This window comes from Heteronotia binoei, chromosome 14 (genome assembly GCF_032191835.1).
Source record: "Heteronotia binoei isolate CCM8104 ecotype False Entrance Well chromosome 14, APGP_CSIRO_Hbin_v1, whole genome shotgun sequence".
Classification (NCBI taxonomy): Eukaryota; Metazoa; Chordata; class Lepidosauria; order Squamata; family Gekkonidae; genus Heteronotia; species Heteronotia binoei.
The window spans coordinates 46,730,888-46,751,142 of record NC_083236.1 but is presented as its reverse complement, the minus strand read 5'-3'; the positions used below and the strand labels follow the sequence as shown (position 1 = coordinate 46,751,142).

The 20,255-nt window shown below is 41.5% G+C and overlaps 1 protein-coding gene across 3 annotated transcripts in view; it reads left to right on the top strand.

Moving 5' to 3' along the window:
• The window catches only part of GPATCH1 (G-patch domain containing 1), a 94,307-nt gene that overhangs the window by 7,724 nt on the left and 66,328 nt on the right, over positions 1-20,255 (top strand). The window contains exons 9-20 of one of the 3 annotated variants that reach the window (XM_060254113.1): positions 149-228; positions 2,344-2,551; positions 5,063-5,344; positions 5,616-5,794; positions 6,841-6,968; positions 7,222-7,358; positions 8,154-8,323; positions 10,178-10,400; positions 11,662-11,772; positions 13,008-13,129; positions 14,053-14,198; positions 16,081-16,138. In XM_060254113.1, coding sequence (XP_060110096.1) covers positions 149-228; positions 2,344-2,551; positions 5,063-5,344; positions 5,616-5,794; positions 6,841-6,968; positions 7,222-7,358; positions 8,154-8,323; positions 10,178-10,400; positions 11,662-11,772; positions 13,008-13,129; positions 14,053-14,198; positions 16,081-16,111 — 1,817 coding nt within the window. In that variant the 3' untranslated portion in view covers positions 16,112-16,138. Of the gene's footprint in view, positions 1-148; positions 229-2,343; positions 2,552-5,062; positions 5,345-5,615; positions 5,795-6,840; positions 6,969-7,221; positions 7,359-8,153; positions 8,324-10,177; positions 10,401-11,661; positions 11,773-13,007; positions 13,130-14,052; positions 14,199-16,080; positions 16,399-20,255 lie in introns of those variants that run through there. The other 2 variants (XM_060254115.1, XM_060254116.1) reach the window with 2 other exon arrangements.

The window sequence follows — 20,255 nt, the reverse complement described above, 5'->3', positions numbered from 1 at the left end:
CTTGTGGCTCTAGCAATTCAGAGATATTATCTTCTGTTACCTGTGACTACCTGGAAGGTGGCTCTCTACTACATTGCCGTATATTACTTAACTCTGTTATGTTTCTTTGCCTTGGAAGTACTGACCAACTCTCCCAATTATTTTACAGAAGTAGAAAAAGAAGTGAAATATATTGGGAAAGTTTTGGATGGGTTCACTCTAGCCTCTAAGCCGACATCCTCCCAGAGGGTAAGCAAGATGCTTCTGTTTTCTTTGACCAGATCATTGAATGTTTCCCTTCTTTCTTACATTTAAACAAATGGACGCCTGCAGAATTGTACTGGAATTTGCAAGAGGCAAAGTCACATTGGTGGTTTCCTTTGAAGAAGTTTTATTTGTAATTTATTTTTGCATTTCCTCCCTTTCTCTATGGATGCCCGAGTAATAAATGTTTATAAACATAAATGGTAGTTTTTGCGGCAGCTGTATAAGTTCTTCAGCCTGTTCAGTGTATCATAATTTTAATGTTACTGTTGATTCATTGTGTTGGGGCCAAGAAGGAGAAAGGTGGGCTGATTAATAAAATAAATCTTTCACACACTCACCTATTAAATCTGTTTTCAACCTGGAATTTGAAACACATGAAGCTGTCTTATACTGAATCACACTATCTGTCCATCAAGGTCAGTATTGTCTACTCAGGCTGGCAGTGGCTCTCCAAGGCCTTGGGCAGAGATCTTTCACATCACCCACTGTCCAGTCCTTTTAACTGGAGATACCAGGGATTAAATTTAGGACCTTCTTCATTCAAGGCAGATACTCTACTACTGAGTCTCTGCCCCTCTCTAAATACATATCACTGATGTGACACATGTCAAACTTCCTTTTTTTTGGGAAATTTCATTTATTTGAACAAATTTACAAGAATAATACAGGTTAACAATCAACAATTACAGTACAATCTTGCTGGAGAATAACCATCAAAAGTGAAGAACTAACAATAAATTAACTACATAGAATACATTATATCTTTTTAAGGTTGTAATAAGTCTAACAAACTTTTGTAAACTCTGGAGTGATATCTCCTCCTTTGCACTAATGGGAAGCGGGGAGAATGTGGTTAGCTGCCCTAAAACAGGGGTGGCCAACGGTAGCTCTCCAGATGTTTTATGCCTACAACTCCCATCAGTCCCAGCCATTGGCCATGCTGGCTGGGGCTGATGGGAGTTGTAGGCAAAAAAACCATCTGGAGAGCTACCTGCCCTAAAATGATCCTGGTGCATACAATTGGGGGGAGGGGGTGGAATAGAAAGGGGAGGTTCAAGTGTGAAACCTCTGTGGATTAACCAGTAATTCTGGCTGCAGTGTTTGCCCTTCTATGTGGTAGAAGTTTGGAATTTTTTGCCAAGAGTAAGAAATGGGAAGTAGTAGGGGGTGGGAATGAGAGTATGGTTGGGTGGAACGGCATGGAGCACTAGTGGTAACCTGCTACCTCTTATCAAGGGAGACAATATATTCCACCCAGGGCTGAATCCTTTCACCAACTCAGGCCCCCATCCCCCTGGCTGTTTTTCTTGTGTGTCTGTCCATGTGTATTTCTCTTTTGGGTTTCCTAAGACACTTTTAGTCTGACTTTGCAGGAGAAAAGCAGGATAAAAATATTTGTATAAATAAATGGAGGACGGTACTTGACATTCTGTGGCCATTACAGGATTCCATGAATGCAGGCAGTGCTAATTTTTCAGGACCTAATGATATGTATTGCTTTATGTATTCAGTTGATTACAGAATTTGGTGCAGTTTGGGGGTCATTAAGGAATCTTGGGGGATGTGCTTCAGCAGTTGGAAAAGTTCACCTTCCCCATTATTCAAATCTTTCCTCCAGGTTTTTCTAAACTCTTGAGGGATTGAGTAAGCCAATTTTCCCTCCCTTCCTCCTACAATTTCGACTGACTTCTGGCTGCTCTCAACAGTTACTGCTTCCTGGATCTTGCTTGGTTATCATCTTGCTGGTGGGGGGTGGTTTAGGTTACAGATACTGCCGTCTTAAGCAGTGTTTACACTGTTCTTCTAAGCTCATTGATTAATGGATTTTGAATGGTGTAACTCTGTTTAGGATTGCACTGGGAATCCCTTGAGTATGCAGAAACCCCTACCTTGTCTATGGGTAGCCTGGTTTTCTGCTTCTGTGATTGGCACAAGCCTCCCACTGTAATGTTTGACATAGTTTAAAACGTAATGAAATGATAGTGCCTAATGACGTTTTGATAGCTGTGTTGGGTGTATTTAACATTTATCTAATCAGCATGAGACTGTTCCAAACAATCTGAGTTGGGTTGGTTTTTTGTGTGTGTGTGTGCATAGAAGATTTATCTGCCTCCTGATCTACCGAGGGATTACAGACCAGTCCATTATTTTAGACCCGTGATAAATGCTAGCAGTGGAAACACCCACTTAATGCAGACATTAGCAGAATCTACTGGGAAGCTTGAGAGCGAGACAACACTACAAAGCAGACATCAAAAAAGTGCTACTCAGAGGAGGGAACTGCTAGGCGAGACAGCTCTGACAGGTACCTCCTCATACTTTACGCTGCTTTGTTATTATGCAGGTTCCATTGGTATAACCTGTATTGTATTTTTGCTCATACTGTTAATGGCCTCTACTTCTTGGGGAAGAATACTCATGTCTTGATAATACCATAGTTCCGTGTCTTATCTGAATGTTGATGATCAAAGTTAGCTGACTGCTTGAATTCATTGTCTTTCCCATTGGTCAACCGCGATAAGCCAAGCTGTCAGTGGCATATGATGTGGTGCCCTGCTTTCAAATGTTTCAACTTATTTGTCCCTTGGGTTGTTCTGTATTGAGGTAGTTCCTGTTGTTACGAGCCATGGTTCAAGGTGGGTGGGTGGGGCACTTCCATTATTCAGGCATTTCAAATAATGGGGAGACTGGACCCAAATGTGAGCCAGAGTGGGGTAGTGGTTAGAGTGTCTGATCTGGGAATCCCAATTTCAAACACCACCACCCCCCATGCCATAGGAAGTTGCTGCAGACCTTTGGGCAGACATGCACTTAGCCAAAACTAAGTTGTTAGGGTAAAATGGAAGAGGGAAGAGTTAAATTTTTTAAAAAGAATATTAAGGGTACAAAAATAAAAAGGAAGTCAGGAAACAGAAAATAAGATTGTACAGAATATTTACATTTATTGAGAGTCAGTTTGGTGTACTGGTTACGTGCATGGACTCTAATCTGGGAGAACTGGGTTTGATTCCCCACTCCTTCACATGGGTGACCTTGGGTCAGTCACAGTTCTCTCAGAGCTGTTTTCTCAAGTTAAGTTCTTGAAAGAGCTCTCTCATAACGTGTCTGTTGTGGGGAGAGGAAGAGAAGGAGATTGTAAACCATTCTGAGACTCCAAGTGAAGGGTAGAGTATAAATCCAGTCTCCTCTTCTTATCTAGGATGCCCATAGTATACATATTGTATATAAAAATATTTTTCTCCCATTTGCAATTACAGTTACCTCAAGAGGGCAGAAAAATAATGACAAAAAAATAAACAATAACGAACGGTATATAATTTAAATTTCCATTTATGCTATATAACTTATAGATAGTAAGGACTGTGATAAATTAAAATTAACAGTTTACCAAACCTCAAATAATATTGATCTGAGGGTGATTAAAATATTGAATGCTTATAGGTGGTATATGACTCCGAAAAAACTGGCAAAGATGAGTAAAAAGATGTCAGATAGATGTTGGAAATGTAAAAATCATGAAGGTTCTTTTTTTCATATGTGGTGGACTTGTGAAAAAGCGAAAAAGTTTTGGCAGATGATACAACAAGAAATTTCTAAAATTTTGGGATACGATTTTAAGAAAGTTGCAGAGACTTTTCTGCTGAGATTACAAATGGAAAAATTTCCAAAAGAAGATAGGACTCTAATTTGGTATTTGCTCTCAGCTGCTAGGACATTGTATGCGCAGTTGTGGAAGCAAGAAAAAATACCAGAGAAATGGGATTGGATTGTGAAAGTTTTATCGTGGAGTGAGATGGACAAATTAACAAGAACTTTAAGAGACTATAATTTGGATGTGTTTTAAAAGGAGTGGAAGAAATTTAGAGGATACATAGAGAAAGAGTGGAATGTAAAAAGATATTGGACAATTTTTTAATATGAATTTGAGAAAAGAAAGATATTGAATTTTGATTGGTTAAGGGTACCTTTATAACTGAACTTAAGTATATAACCTCGGCAGGAGTCTAATAACGGAGGGAGGGGGGATTGGAAAATATCATATGGGTTAGAGATAGTAATGATATAATTAGATATTGTTACCATATGTTATCAATAAAATTGTTTAAACAGAAATATTAAATCTGAGATAAATAAAAATAAATAAATAAATAAATGCTTGATTAACACAAGCCCCACTAATTCTTTAATAACATTAAAAATATCTTAGGAAGTTTTAGGGGGAGAATGAGATCATAAAAACTCTATCAATAACATAAAAACAGTATAAAATTGTACTACATATATTTTTGTTGTAAGAAAAATATATTAACTATATCTCATTTTTCATACTTCCACTCTTGTACAACTTTGTCAAGTGAATCATAAAGGAGGGGAGAATGTTGTAAGCCACTATGTGGTTCCTACAAGGGAGAAAAGTGGAATAGAAATCAAGAATATAATCAGGCCTTTTGTTGTAGCATGAACTCCTTTGCATATTAGGCCACACACCCCTGATGTAGCCAATCCTCCAAGAGTTTACAGGTTTACAGTTGGTTTACAATTGTAACTGATTGGTTACATCAGGGGTGTGTGGCCTAATTCGCAAAGAGAGTTCCTGCTACAAAAAAAGCCCTGTATATAATACCTTTTGTGGAAATGACTTAATATTTTGGTGCTCCCTTCAGTAATGGTGAAGTTGGTCTATATTCTTGATATGTTCAATCATATACTTTTTAATCAAGAAAACCCTGTAAAGTCTTATTTTTATTTTTAAACTAGGAAGTGTTCATTTTTATTTTGTTGTGATGCTACAGTGCCAACTTTCCTTCCTTGGTAGGTCCAACAACTTCTGTTCTAGAGTATCTGTCAGATAAAGACAAAGAGCGAATCAAAGAAGTGAAGCAGGCAGCAGGCCAGCAGCTAAAGACACCTGTTCATCAACCCTTGGAAAACCAGTTCCAGACACCCGCCTTACATGACTCTCCACAGCGGTGGCCATCAGTGTTGGGGGCCCAGCTAGCCACCTCTGGTTGCAGTGACTTCAAACCTTTTGAATCCAATCCAGAAAAGCAAAAGAGATACGAACATTACATTGAAAGCCTTAAACAGGGAAAGAAAGGTAATTAGCAAAGGTCCACACAGCTCCTGTTCCCTCACTGTGAGACAGATGCTGCATCTATGTCACACTGTGTTCATGATTCTCCCATTTCCCATAATGTAGCAGTGTCTCTTGGTTTATTCTGAAATTTCTCTTACTCTTCATTGGTAAAAGTATATAATCAATTCCCAATAATGTGTTCTTCCTTTTGCATATGTATTCATGTTCACAGTTTATATTTCAGCTTACTTTTCTTGGGCTGTTAATTACCTCTGGTTTTTTTTTTAATTAGATGTGTTAGGAAGCTGTTCAGATCAAAGTCTGACAGAATGGGAGCGTGGAAGGGAGCAGGAGGAGTTCCTTCGTGCTGCAGTGCTCTACAAACCCTCCAGCTCCATCTTGTCATCTAGATTTACTCACGCAAAGCATGAGGATGACACTGACCAAGTAGAAGTTGCTCGAGATCAGGAGGTGTGTCCTTGGGATCACTGTGATGTTTTGTTCATATTTTCAGTAATGTCTATAAAAATAATAGTTTTTATAAATAATAATAGAATTTACAGTGGGTTAGATTCTTGCTGTCATCTCAGGGGTGTCAAACATGCGGCCCAGGGGCTAAATCAGGCCCCTGGAGGGATCCTATCAGGCCCCCTGAGCAATTGGCTGTCATCTGTTTCCTTCTCCCTCTCTTGCTTCCTTCTGCATCACAGCTTGCTTTGTCAGACTTGCTCAATCACACAGAGCTACAGAGCAAAGCCTATGTTGTCTCCATTGGCTGAGGCTCCTCCTTTGGGGGGGAGGGATAGTCTCTCAATTGCACAGCAGAGCTACTGAGCCAAGCCCTTTCTCCTTTCCATTGGCTGAGGCTCCTCCCCCTCTGGTCCCTGGGGAAGGAAGGAAAGAGCCAGAGCTTCCTTTGCCCGGTCCCCTGGATCACATGGGAGATGCGCAAAGAAAGCACCTTTAAGACCATCTGTCTCTGCTACCTGGCCTTACATTTATGAGACACATGGCCCAGTCCAACAAGGTCTCATTTATGTCAGATCCAGCCCATGTAACAAATGAGTTTGACATCCCTGATCTATCATCTTTTTACTTATCATCACGATATCTATCGTCTATTTATATTTCTATCTGTTTTGTTTTATTTATACCGCACCTGTCTTTCATCTTTCTCTTGTCCTCCATTTTATCCTCACAACAGTCCTGTGAGGAATGTTAGACTTAGTGTGTGACTGTCCCAAGGTTACCTAGTAAGCTTCCATGGCAAAGTGGGGATTCAAACCTGAGTCTCCTAGTTCAACACTCTTGATTGCTACATCACACTGGATCACTTTCACTCTTATGTTATCCCCATTCTTACAGCAGCTCTTGACCAACATGACTTTTGTCCATGCATGCCCCATGAGTTCCAGCATAGATTTTTTTTGTGGGGGGAGGGGTGCACTCCAACTCAGATTCTATATCTTTTATGTGATCCAGCACTGGGAAAACTAATAACTGTGTGGTTATTTTAGACTGACCTTGATGACAAACAGGCTGCTGCAAAGATTAAGATGTTTGGTAAGCTCACAAGAGAGAAGTTTGAGTGGCACCCGGACAAACTACTTTGCAAAAGGTTTAATGTTCCTGATCCCTATTCAGAGTAAGTTGGATCAAATATTCAACATTTTTTTTTTAAAAACCTATACTTTTGAGTAGCCATGGAATAGATGAAAACAGTTCTTGATAGTTGTATTTATCATGTAAAATTTTGGAATTCTTGACTACAAATAAAGTATCAGGTTATATTTCCCTTTTCTTAATAGCATTCTTGGTTTCTTATTTTTGTGACAATCTTAGCTCTGTGATGGCAACAAATTAACAAGAGTTTGTCCCCTGTTTTTATTTTCCATCAGATCAAATATTGTTGGGTTGCCCAAAGTGAAACGTGACAAATATTCTGTATTTAATTTCTTGACTGTACCTGAGCCAACACCAAAGATGATGAGTCAGCCCGCAAATTTAGCGGTGCAGCAAAATAATACACCCAATAGTAAGTGGTCAAATTGCTTTCTTACATTAAAAGATTTTAAGTGCTGACATTGTGGAGGCACAGTAGGGTGTAGTGCAGTGATTCTACTCATGGATGGAGGTACTCACCCGGATCATAGAGCGCAGTTTGTGGTGTTGCAAGCCTCTAAGTAGCTCTCTCCCCCAACACACAGTTTTTGCTACTTGTTGGAAGGCCCTGCTGTTTATGTGCATGCATAGACAGCAATAGTATCAAGCTAAGAGGCACAGCAGGATGAGATAGAGAAGGTAGAGAAAGAAGTACTTTTTTCCCTGTCTCACAGTAGAAGAACTTGTGGGCACTCAATGAAATTAATGAACAGTAAGCTTAGAACAGATAAAACAAAGAACTTCTTCACCTAAAGAGTAATTAACACAGCAAATGCACGGCTGCAGGAAGTTTTGCTGCCGTAAGCATAGACAGCTTCAAGAGGGGACTGCATAAACTTAAGGAGCAGAAGTCCATCATTGACTATTAGCTGCAATGTATAGTTGGAACACTGTGTCTAGGGCAGTGATGCTTTGTATTCTTGATGCTTGGGGGGCAACAGTGGGAGGGCTTCTGGAGTTCTGGGCCCACTGGTGGACCTCCTGATGGCACCTGGGTTTTGGCCGCTGTGTGCCACGAAGCGTTGTATTGGGTGGGCCATTGGCCTGATCCAAGATGGCTTCTCATGTTCTTATGATGATGCATTGAGGTCCGTCAGTGTTGGATGCATTTTTGATCTGACTGAGGAAATTAAATAACATTGAAACTGCCCTGCATTATTTCTTTAAGAGCCAAAAAAGCCTTCAAGATGGGATGTCTCTGACAAAGAGAAGAAGAAAAAAGATGCCATTAGCGAGTTCATAAGTTTGGCTAGATCAAAGGTTGATATTAAGGAGCAACAGCCACTCCCAGCAGAATCCAAGGACAACAATAAGACAAATGAAGCCGCTTCCAGTAAGGTACAGTGGCTCCCACTGCTTGACACTTCCAGTAAAACATACTTAGACCTTACAGCCCTTTATCCCTTTGGGTTGCAGAATATTTTCACTAGAACCAGGGGTGGAATTCTAGTAGGAGCTCCTTTGCACACTCCTGATGTAATCAATCCTCCAAGAGCTTACAAGGCTCTTTTTTGTAAGCTCTTGGAGGATTGGCTGTTTCAGGGCTCTGTGGCCAAATAAGCAAAGGAGCGCCTGCTAGAATTCCACTCCTGACTAGAACTAAGCTACTTCCCTTCCTTATGTTGCCATGGATATGGTGTTTAAGGAGGAAAAACAAGTTTTCCAAATGAATACTATCAGTGACTGATGTCACTTAAACCATTCCCTGTGCACACCTGTGTGCTGTGAACAGGCACTATCTTCTCCTTTTCCCATCACAGGTTTCTATAGACTTGCAAGATTGTATGCCCCTAGTGGTCCCATGTTCTCAGGATCTTGGTTTTTCCTATGCTCCAGGAGACAGAAGTCTGCTGTGGCTTTTTCAGAGGCTCCTCAACATACAGACAGTTGAAGGAATATAACATGGAAGGATCCCCAGACCCCACAAGAGCCAAGAACAAGCTGCTAACTTGTTGTAATCCATAGTTTAGTGAGTGAAAGGGCCATATAGAAGAAGAAGATTGCAGATTTATACCCTGCCCTTCTCTCTGAATCAGACTCAGAGCGGCTTACAATCTCCTATATCTCCCAGATAAGAGTCCGCACACTTAATCACTACACCAATCTGGAATTAGCTGATGGCCCCTTTCCAAGAGAAGAGTTTGAATCCCTTTCTGATAAATTCCATCAAGTTTATAACACACAACCCATCTCTGGGGGTTAATTTTTTTTCTTATGTGCAGGAATAGTAACTTTGCATCCCACTACCTTTCACGTTATTATTTACCAAATATTATTTACTTTTCTGTGTCTGGAATATTACTGGCAATACCAGTGTCTGCATTAACAAGCCCTGTTAATAAAGCAGAGAAAACTGCTATGACTGTAAAGTGCATGTCTGAATCTGCCCTAAACTAGACCGAACACTAAATTACATCTGAAGAAGATTGAACCACACATTTCTCACAAACCTGTTGCCAGGTTTTAGTGTAAACCTTCTAAAAAGTAAAGGATGGCTGTTGAGCTCTACTGGAGGGAACCCAGTTTGAGCTAGTTTGGTGTAGTGGTTAAGTGTGCGGACTCTTATCTGGGAGAACCGGGTTTGATTCCCCACTCCTCCACTTGCACCTGCTAGCATGGCCTTGGGTCAGCCATAGCTCTGGCAGAGGTTGTCCTTGAAAGGGCAGCTGCTGTGAGAGCCCTCTCCAGCCCCACCCACCTCACAGGGTGTCTGTTGTGGGGGAGGAAGGTAAAGGAGATTGTGAGCCACTCTGAGACTCTTCAGAGTGGAGGGTGGGATATAAATCCAATATTTTCTTCTTCTTCTTTTGTTAGAGTTCAGCTGTTTTACAGTTTGGGCTTCAGATTCGTGGAGGGGGGAATCTAATAGCTGAACAAAATGTAATAGAATTTTTAAAAAGCTTATTTGGAACTGTTGTGTTATCCTCCACTTTTACATATAAATCATTCAGGCTGTCATTAAATGCCTTGAAATGGTTGGCTGCTCGTTCTTTAGCCTGAACTAATTTCAGAGCATCTTTTCTCTGGAGTACCGTCTGTGTGGCATGTTATTGGCAATAGCAGTAATATAGTGACATCCTATTTTGTGTTAGGGCCTTCTTACATTTTCTGCGGACATTCCCACTTGTGAGTCTTTAAAGTGCTACTGGACTTCTCCTGTGTGATTTCATTGACTTGGTTTTTTCCATGCAGGTGATACATGAAAAAAAAGGTCTAAATGAAGAAATAAACGAGGAAGAAAGCAGGCCATCAATGGATTTATTTAAAGCCATCTTTGCCAGCTCTTCGGATGAAAAATCCTCATCTTCTGAAGCAGAGAGTGAGGAGGAGGAGCAGCCAGCAGCAGTGCCTGGACCAGACTTGGATACTTCAAAGCACCTTGGTGAGCCAGGTGGCCTTCCATCTGCAGGACAAGGTGAGGGATTATTTTCTTTTTTGTGGCTTTCTATGGAGCCCTGTGGTGCAGAGCGGTAAGCTGCAATACTGCAGTCCAAGCTCACAACCTGAGTTCAATCCCGGTGGAAGCTGGGTTCAGGTAGCTGGTTCAAGGTTGACTCAGACATCCATCCTTCCGAGGTCAGTAAAACGAGTACCCAGCTTGCTTGTGAGTAAAGCATAGATGACTGGGGAGGGCAATGACAAACCACCCCATAAAAAGTCTACCGTGAAAAAGTTGTGAAAGCAACATCACCCCAGAGTCGGAAATGACTGGTGCTTGCACAGGGGACTACCTTTACCTTTTATGGAGCCCCATGGCGCAGAGTGCAATACTGCAGTCCAAGTTCCGCTCTTGATCTGAGTTTGATCCTGACAGAAGCTGGGCTCAGGTAGCCGGCTCAAGGTTGACTCAGCCTTCTGAGGTCAGCAAAATGAGTGCCCAGCTTTCTTGGGGGTAAAGCATAGATGACTGGGAAAGGCAATGGCTGTGAAAATGTCATGATGTGATTTCACCCCCATAGGTCAGTAATGACCCGGTGCTTGCACGGGGGACTGACTACCTTTACCTTTTTATGAATAAATGAAGAACGATCCTGTAAAAAGACATAGAATTAGCTTTGAATTGACAGCGGATTGAAAAACTGTTGCAAGAAACCTTGTCAATCCCTCAACTCTTTTTATCAAGCAAAAAAGTTGCTCTGAATACTCACATAGGTGATGTAAGCTTATACATGTGTATTGTAGGTTGTTCCAGCCTTTGCTACATCACCCGTATCAGAGGCAGGGTCCTACCTTCTGAAGTGGTGTTACGGCTGTCAAAATTTATAGACTTTGAAGTCTGCTTAGAATGACATCATGAATAGCAGGGAGCAGGAACTCATTTCCATATTAGGCCACACCCCTGATGCCAAGCCAGCCGGAACTGCTTTTCTGCTCAAAAAAAGCCCTGGCAGGCAGTATCTATGACTTGGCAAGGTGATGTTTGCTGTGTTTAGAAGAAGAAGGTGCCATCATGTCACAACTGATTCACGGCAGCCTCAGCCATGAGTGCTCAAGGCCAGAGATGAGCAGAGGTGGTTTGCCATTGCCTTCCCCTACATAATACTCCTCCATTTTCCGAGCACTGACTGTGGCCAACCCTGCCTGGGCCAAACTGAGCTATTCAGGCTGCTGCTGTGTTTTGAGCACCAGTTTAATCATTTCGATACTGTTCTTTTCGTTTGCTTGTTTAGTTAAAGAAAGCGAAGTTATTGCTCCTGAGATCTCTGTTACTATAACTCCACCTTCAATGGAAGTTGTTGATCAAGGAGAAGAATTTGGACCAAGGTTGCCTCCAGCTGGTGGGTCTGGTAAATGCTAATATTTTCTGGATTAATATGTGAATTCTTTACTGTGAGCATATGAATACGTTGCAGGGTTCTAAACTTTGAGTAGCATAATTCTGTATAGGAAGGTCTTTTTAAAATTACTCTACAGAGGTAGGCATTTGAATCAGGCTGCTAATGAAGACTGTAACTCTGGACTGCATTTAGCATTGTAGTTAATTATGCATTTAGATTGGGATTTAGTCATAAAGCTTGTCTTGTTAATTGTAAGTGACTCCCCCTCCCCCCCGAACCTCAACCAATCCTTAAACTAGTTACCTCTGATGAGGGGAACCACCTTAAAGACTTCTGCATACTTTAGTTGCATATAAATTTTGTTACTGTATATTTGGAGAGGGAAAATTTAATGTTGTTTCTGTAGAAGAATAGGTTTTTTTTAAAAAAATCTGCTTTGGTCCTGTTTGATGTTAATATGTTTTCCTTTTGTCAAGAATAATCTTGCAAGCTAATGCTTGCTTCTGTTCGGAAAGCTTATTTCTATTGTTTAAAAGAAGCATACTTGAAGGATTAGTTGACAGTGCTATTGTGGAAACTCTGTACAGATTCTGAATTTATAGGTTTGCACAAAGAGCAGTGCCAAATACAACAGAGTTTCTAACTGGATTGGGGGGGACTTTAAAATATCTGCCCCAATTAGATTTAAATATGCTAAGTAGGATCCAAGAAAACCTTTCCAACCTGTGGTTGTGGGACCACTGTGGACTAATGGCCATGTAGGTTAGGGGGATCACACTGAAGGGAGGTGAGAAAAGTCACTCTTTTTCCTTTATTCATATGAGAATAAACCTTTCCAAGGTCAGAAAGTGCTGCTGGGGAGAGGGGCATGAAGGAAAGCCTTCTGTTTACAATTACTGAATCCAACCCCTAGAACACTAAATATCTAAGATTAAGTAACCAGAAGTGATTTGGCATAATATATGTGATTTATCATGATTGTGACTGGTGTTCCCTCTAAGTTAGCTGAGTTAGCGTGAGCTAGCTCACAGATTTTTTCCCTCCAGCTTACACATTTTTGTCTTAGTTCAGGAAGGATGGCCCCAGAGCAAACTATTTTATGCAGTAGCTCGCAACTTTAATGCCAGCCGCTCACAACATTAATGCCAGTAGCTTACAAAGTAGAGTTTTTGCTCACAAGACTCTGCAGCTTAGAGGGAACATTGATTATGACTGTACTCTCTGCATCTGATTTTGTGCTTCAGGAACTCTGCTGAAAGATGAGGACATGCAGCCAACAAGTTCTGAAGCCAGCAAGAAAGAGAAACCTAAAAAGAACAAAGAGAAACACAAGACCAAAAGAGAGCATAAACACAAGAAGGAAAAGGTGAAATTCAGTGTTACATTATTTGTGACGTTAACAGCACTGTGTAGAATTCATCCACTTAACAAAAAGCATGCTGGCAGGCGTCTGTGCACTGGGCTCCAGATTTTCAGAGGTCTGCATTGTTAGACCACTGTCTACACCAGGGGTGGCCAGACTGTGGCTCAGGAGCCATATGTTGCTCTTTCACACATATTACATGGCTCTTGAAGCCCCCACTGCCCTGTCAGCTGGCTTGGAAAAGGCATTTTTCTCTTTAAATCATTCAGCAGCTTGGAAGAATGCATTTAAAGTTGTTTTCTTTCCAGCTCTCCCTCCCCCATCTATTTGCTTTCCATCCACCTTTATAACCTTCCTGTCTTGTGGCTTTCAAACATCTGACATTTATTCTGTGTGGCTTTCATATTAAGCAAGTTTGATCCCTCCTCAATCTGAACATCTTGATTTTGAAGTGTACTGGCTGCATGGCTAGAGCTTGTGTGCATTGGTCTTTCATGCGTGGGGCCTGTGCAAACATTGAGTAAGGTTGAGTGTGCAGAAGGTAGAAGTATGTACACAATCCTGATTAAATCCCACTCTTGGCGTGAGGAGTTCTACAATGGATAAGTATCATGGATTAGAAAAATGTTGTAAACAACCACATTGACCTGTGCAAAGTTCAAAACAAAACCCCCAGATCCATGTTATACCTTTTATTGATTCTAATACAAGGAGTGACATGGATTTAGGTGTTTTGGTTTCAGTATCATAAAGGGTTACGAGATGAGAATTATGATGGGAATACTAAATATTAATATGATGGGAATAAATCACTTTCAGTTTTGTATCTTGGTATAGCCATTTGGCTATCTTACACATATTTCAGGTTGCTTTTCCTTGTTTTTTTCTTTGCCTTATAGAAACTAATGCTAAATGTGATTTTGCAGAAAAAGAAACACAAGAAACACAAACATAAGAGCAAGCATAAGAATAAGAAATCTGAGAAGACCAGTGGTTCAGACTCTGCCAACAGCAGCGAAAGCCACAGCGAAGAAGAGACCTTCAATATACCCCCACAGGAGCTTTTACGAAGGTAGCAGTTCATAAGAATACAAGAGAAGCCAGGTTGGAGCAGGCCAGTGGCCCATCCAAGCCAACTCTCTGTGTCACACTGTGGCCCCAAACCAGGTGCTGTCGCGAGAAACACAGCTTGGCTGCCTTTATGCAGTTGGGCCCCTGAGGTTTCCATTTGCATTGAGATAACTTTGTCAAAGCTCACTTGTGTGCACATCAGTGCTATAAAAAACCCTTCAGATTTACTTCATCAGAGTATATGCCACTTTTCTGTCACCCCAGAAAGCCCACACATCACAGAATCATAGAGTTGGAAGGTACCTCCAGGGCCATTTAGTCCAAACCTCTGAGCAATGCAGGAAATTCACAGATATCTCCCCCCATACACCACCACTGACACCTCCTCCATGCCCAGAAGATGGCAAAACCAGTAACAACAAACCTTCAGCAAATCCCTGGCTAAAGTGGCCTGGAGACAAATTGTGGCCTGACCCTAAAGTGGCGAACAACATTTCCCTGGGTGTATAAGAAAGTGCCATGAGAACTAAGCTCTGATGCAGCTCTTCCTGTCCTCCTTCTCCTGATCTACCTAAGTTCACAGAATCGACATTGCTGTCAGATTGTCTCTTTTTAAAAACCTCCAAAGAAGGAGAGCCCACCACCTCCTAAGGAAGCCTGTTCCACTGAGGAACCGCTCTAACCATCAGGAAATTCTTGCTAATGTTTAGTCAAAAACTCGTTTGCTTTAATTTCAATCCATTGGTCCTGGTCCAACCTTCTGGGACATAGGTCAGATGCATTTATTATATCCCAGTTTTTCTCCCCCATTTTGGACTTAGGGTGATTTAGGGCATTGTTCTTGTCTGCTTCATTTTCTCACAACCACCAACCTGTGGGGTAGGCCCTGCTGAAAGTTCATGAAGGGTTCAGCGTCACTCAGCAAGTTTCCTTGGTAGAAGAAAAGGGTTCATATCCTGGTGTCTCAGGATCCTACTCCCCCAATCTATCAGCTATGCCATGCTTCTTCTAGTAGATCAGAGGTGGAGTGTGTAGCCACAATTTGCTTCTGCCTCTGTGCATTCACTGTATGAATTTTGAATGAGTGAAAAAGTTCTAAATGATAATTACATACCTGTGGAAATTCTGCAAGATTCTGATGTAGGGTAGCGCAATTTGAAGCTGAAAAAACAGTGAGAAGGGAAGTGCTTTCTTCCAACTGCTACTATGTTACTCCAAACCCTTCCTCTACAATAACATTTCAGACACATTTGCAAGGGGCAAGACTTCAAGTTCTCTCACCGGTTTGCCACCTTAAAAAAATTGCCTGCAAAAATAGGGATAAAGATGTTTGCAGATATTTGGCTGCAAAAGTATAGTTGGCTGCAAAACTATACTTCCAGTTCCCATATTAGGTCAGCTTAATTTTGTTTCTTCACAAAGATTGGCTGAAGACATTATTTGGAGAGTCAGCATAATTACTTCTCTGCATCCATAATTACTAGGTATGTAATCAAGAAGATTGTGATCTTACCATTATAATGGTTGTGCTCCAAAGCTGAATATACACTCTCAAGCTAATTTGTGTAGTCATTGAGTAAGAACCAGGCAATTAATTGACTGAACGTCGGAGCTTAAATTTGCTTGAAGAAAAAGCCTAATCACAGTAGAAACAATAGAAATACTTTCATATATTTAGGTGTAGATAGGCATGCCTGCACTAGTTCAAACTGGTATTTTGAATACACTTTAGTATTTAGATCATCTTACTTTGCCTGATAGGGAAACAGAAGCATAATTCAGCTGGCAATTTTGGCTGGGCCTTGACTTTTGGCCAGAGGGTATTATATGGATGTAGCTTTTACAATTGTCATTCAAATATTTTCCATCCTTTTCTTTTTTAGGCTTAAACATCTTCCCCTGGTCAAACACTAGCTTGGATTTTGGACATCATACATCTTTGATCAAAATAGATCTCCTCTGTGATGGCAGATCAACAATTTAATGTCCTGTAAATACTGTATTTATGTTGAATTTGATAGCATTAAAACATGCTACTTTTGTGACATTTCCTAATTAAAAACCAGATGAAATACAGAAAGTTGGGAAAAATTCAGTTTCTCATCTGACTTTAAATATTCTAATATTAAAAGAATCATGCAGGGTATGCATTTTAATGAAGATGAGCATGGGTAAATTTTAATAAAAGGAATTTACCAATCCTATGTCTAATGCCTTAAAAGTTATTTCCAGAAAAATCATTTTATTAAAATATTTATATCCCACCTTTTGGGTTGGGGGGAGAATACCTCCAAGGCATCTAATTTAAAAAAAAAAAATCTAAAACATGCAGAACAAATAAAACCTGTTTGGGAAAACAAAGTTGTCTGTTCAAGTAATTCTAGTTCAGCAGTATTTTTTTTACAATGAATACTGAAGCTCAGAAAAAGTATTATTTTCAACAAGTTAAATTATTATTCACATGTGACCAGCTTTCTCTGGTCTGGGGCTTTACAGTGCCATTGTAAACACAGTTATAACTATCTAGGGGTGTTTTTACACTGACAGTTTGTGACTCTCTGTCACTGCATTGGAAACTCACCTTTTACATTACCTAACGTTCTCATAAGAACATAAGAGAAGCCATGTTGGATCAGGCCAGTGGCCCATCCAGTCCAACACTCTGTGTCACACAGTGGCCAATATATGTGTGTATACACACACACACATATATACTGTGGTTAATAGCCACTGATGGACCTTTGCTCCATATTTTTATCCAATTCCCTCTTAAAGCTGGCTATGCTTGTAGCCGCCACCACCTCCTGTGGCAATGAATTCCACATGTTAATCATCCTTTGGGTGAAGAAGTACTTCCTTTTATCCATTCTAACCCAACTGCTCAGCAATTTCATTGAATGCCCAGGAGCTCTTGTATTGATCATCACTTGCCTCATCTAGTAATTTAAATTTGTATTGTTTTTGCAGTGTTGACATGATTTCCAAGCAATCCTATACATTTAACTAAGCACTGGTATTCCGGCTGCCCTCTGATCAGAGACACCCCCCCCCCCAATTGAAACACTTAAATGTAAAAGAAAAATCATTAAAGCAGAACAGTGACAGGCGATTTGAAAACTAAAACTCTGGATCAAACTGAATGTAAAAACACCCTAAATACAGTAGTTGGTATAACTTTGCCTAGAGTGGCACTGTTGGTGTTTCCGTTGAGATTTTCATGTTTGATTCTCCTTCCAAGTCTGTTGCATGTAGTTTGCTAAACTGAAGAAAAATTAAATGCATTTTATAGCAAATATTCTTTGTTGGAAGAATGATTGATCATGTGTTAAACCACCTTTTAGACCAGCGGACTTGCTGCTTGGTCCAACAATAGCATTGCTTTATATTGCCTTATTTTGTAGCGGAAAGTGCCAGTGGGTTATGTTTTAATAAAGCCAATCTGTACTTGAAAGGTTTCCAGAGTGGTGTAACTGATACATTGCTTGTGGTGGACCTCAAGACTAGGAAGATAGGATGGGAGAAATTGCTACAAGAGAGTGGATTGGTATAATACCATAGAAAGGTCTGTGAGTGGGAGCAAGATATTACCACAGGACAAACAAGCGGAGATCCCAGCAATCTTTAGCTTAAAAGGATTAAAAGACAAAAGCAGTATATCATATAAAAGAGACTCGAGTGGTAGTTTGTGGGGAATCTGCACTCTAGCCTACCAACAACTTTGAGCCTCATCGTGTTCCTGAGTATCCACTGAGAGAGGGGAAATGATGGCGGGGGCGGGAGAGTAGGGTTGCCAAATCCCCTCTGGTCACCAGCGGTGATGGGGGGAGGGGGAGGGTTGCCAGATCCAGTTTGGGGAACTCTTGAGGATTTGGAGGTGGAACCTAGGGAGAACAGGGACTTCACTGAAATACAATGCAACAGAGTCCACTCTGCAAACCATTTTTTCCATGGGAACTGATTTCTGCAGTTTGCAGATCTGCAATTCTGGGGGATCCTCAGGCCCCACCTGAAGGCTGGCATTCCAAGGGGAGAGGTAGGAAAGTTGGGTTATACTCTTCCAGCCTCCTGTTCAGTGGGGAGGCTGTTTTGACACCTGCCATATACCTCCCACTCCCCACACAACTGCTTTGTTAAGTCTTACTCAGCCTCAAAATCTTTCCTCTGCTGATGTTGGCCATTTGGGGCAGAACATTAGGTTGCCAACTATGCTGGTAAATACATGGAGATTTTCAGGATGGAGCCTGAGAGGGGAGGGAACCTCAGCAGGTTATAATTCTGCAGCCTCTACCCTCTCAACAGCTGTTATTTTCTCCAGGGGAACTGATCTCTCAAGGCTGGAGATGAGCTGTAATTCTTGGCGGTCTCCTGGTCCAAACTTGAGGTTGGCGACTAGCCCAGCAGAGCAAAAATAAAACTGCTATCCAATGTTTCCTGTAAACTGCAGCATCTTGTGAGCAAAAATTCAACTTTGTGAGCTACTGGCATTAAAGTTGTGAGCTACTGCATAAATTAGCATGCTCTGGGGTCATCCTTAACGAGCTAAGACAAAAATGTGAGCTGGAGGCTAAAAATCTGTGAGCTAGCTCACGCTAACTCAGCTTAGAGGGAACACTGGTGTTATCCTAAGCAGAGGTATACCCTTCCAAGTTCATAGAAGTCAGGTGGGCTTAGAAGTGTGTAACTTTGTTTAGGATAAAGTTTGAGTCCAGATCAAAGTTTAATTTTGGGTATAAGCTTTAGTGTGCATGCATTTTCAGGTAATAAAGAAGACTTGTGTATGCACACAAAAGCTTATACCCAGGATTAAACTTTGTTGGTCTTAAAGGTGCCATTGGACACAAACTTCATTGTGTTGTTTTAGACCAGCAAAGCTCCCCAATGGAATCTTAGCAAATTTTGAGTCCAGTGGCACCTTTAAGACCAACAACAGTTTATTCAAGGTATGAGTTTTCATGTGCTGGCACATTTCTTCAGATACATAGAAATGAAACTTAGGCTTTTGCTGCCCCCGGCAAGGCTCCACCCCCCCCTCCTCCAGTGGGGGAGGGCCCTCAGCACCCACCCAAATGTGGGCCGTTTGCAGGGAGGGCTCCTCAAACACCTCCCCCCCACTCGACCTCCCCACAGCATGGAGAAGCCCAGCGGGGCCAAATGGCCTGGTTTGCACGGAGGGCTCCTCTTGAGCCCTCCATGCAAATGCCCACCCCCCGCTCGACTTTTCCCACAGCACAAGAAAGTCTCAGACGGGGAAAGAGGCAGCGTGGGGTCCCAGCGTGCAAGGGAAGGCAGCCTGGGAGCAAGGGAAGGCAGCCTGGGAGCAAGGCTAAGCTGCCTTTTTCCTCCACCCAAGGGGAAAGACGCTGCGGGGCAGCTGGTGTGTGGGGAGAGGGCACCTAGGGTGCCCCATAGGCCATGCAGCGCCTTAGGCAGCCGCCTACATGGCCTACTCCCACACACCAGCCTTGTTAAGAGTTCATACATATATAGGCAGATGTATCTACATAGGTGAACAGCAAACTAACATACAGCTCAATGAAGATGTTTTGACATATGCAAAGACTAAACTGCAATAACTAGCCGTGAACTTGTATCCAGGGCTTTCCCCCACCCCTGGAAAAAGTGGTGCTGGAACTGTCATGAGAGAAATAAAGTAGAAGCACATGGGATTCTTTGAAACTATAATTTTCATACACCATAGACTCATATCTACATTAAAACAGTTTCCAAACTTTAGACATGTCACCAACTTCCTCAGTTTTTTGGGGGGGGGTTGCTTTTTGGTGACTAACACTGAATGATGACCTTGAAACAACCGTGTTTTAACATACTTTTTTGGATCAAAGGCTGTCATGCTTTCCTGGTGCCCCTCATGAACTTTTAGATAATTTTGTTATAATTTTGTTTCCACAAAGAGGCTCCAGAACTCTGTTCCAGGGTGTTCCCTAGGGGAAAAAAGCTCTGAATGTATTTGAGGAAGTGTGCCTGCACACAAAAATTCACAATAAACTTTCGTTGACTTAAAACTGGGGTGGCCAAACAACATGCTTAACTTAAGAGC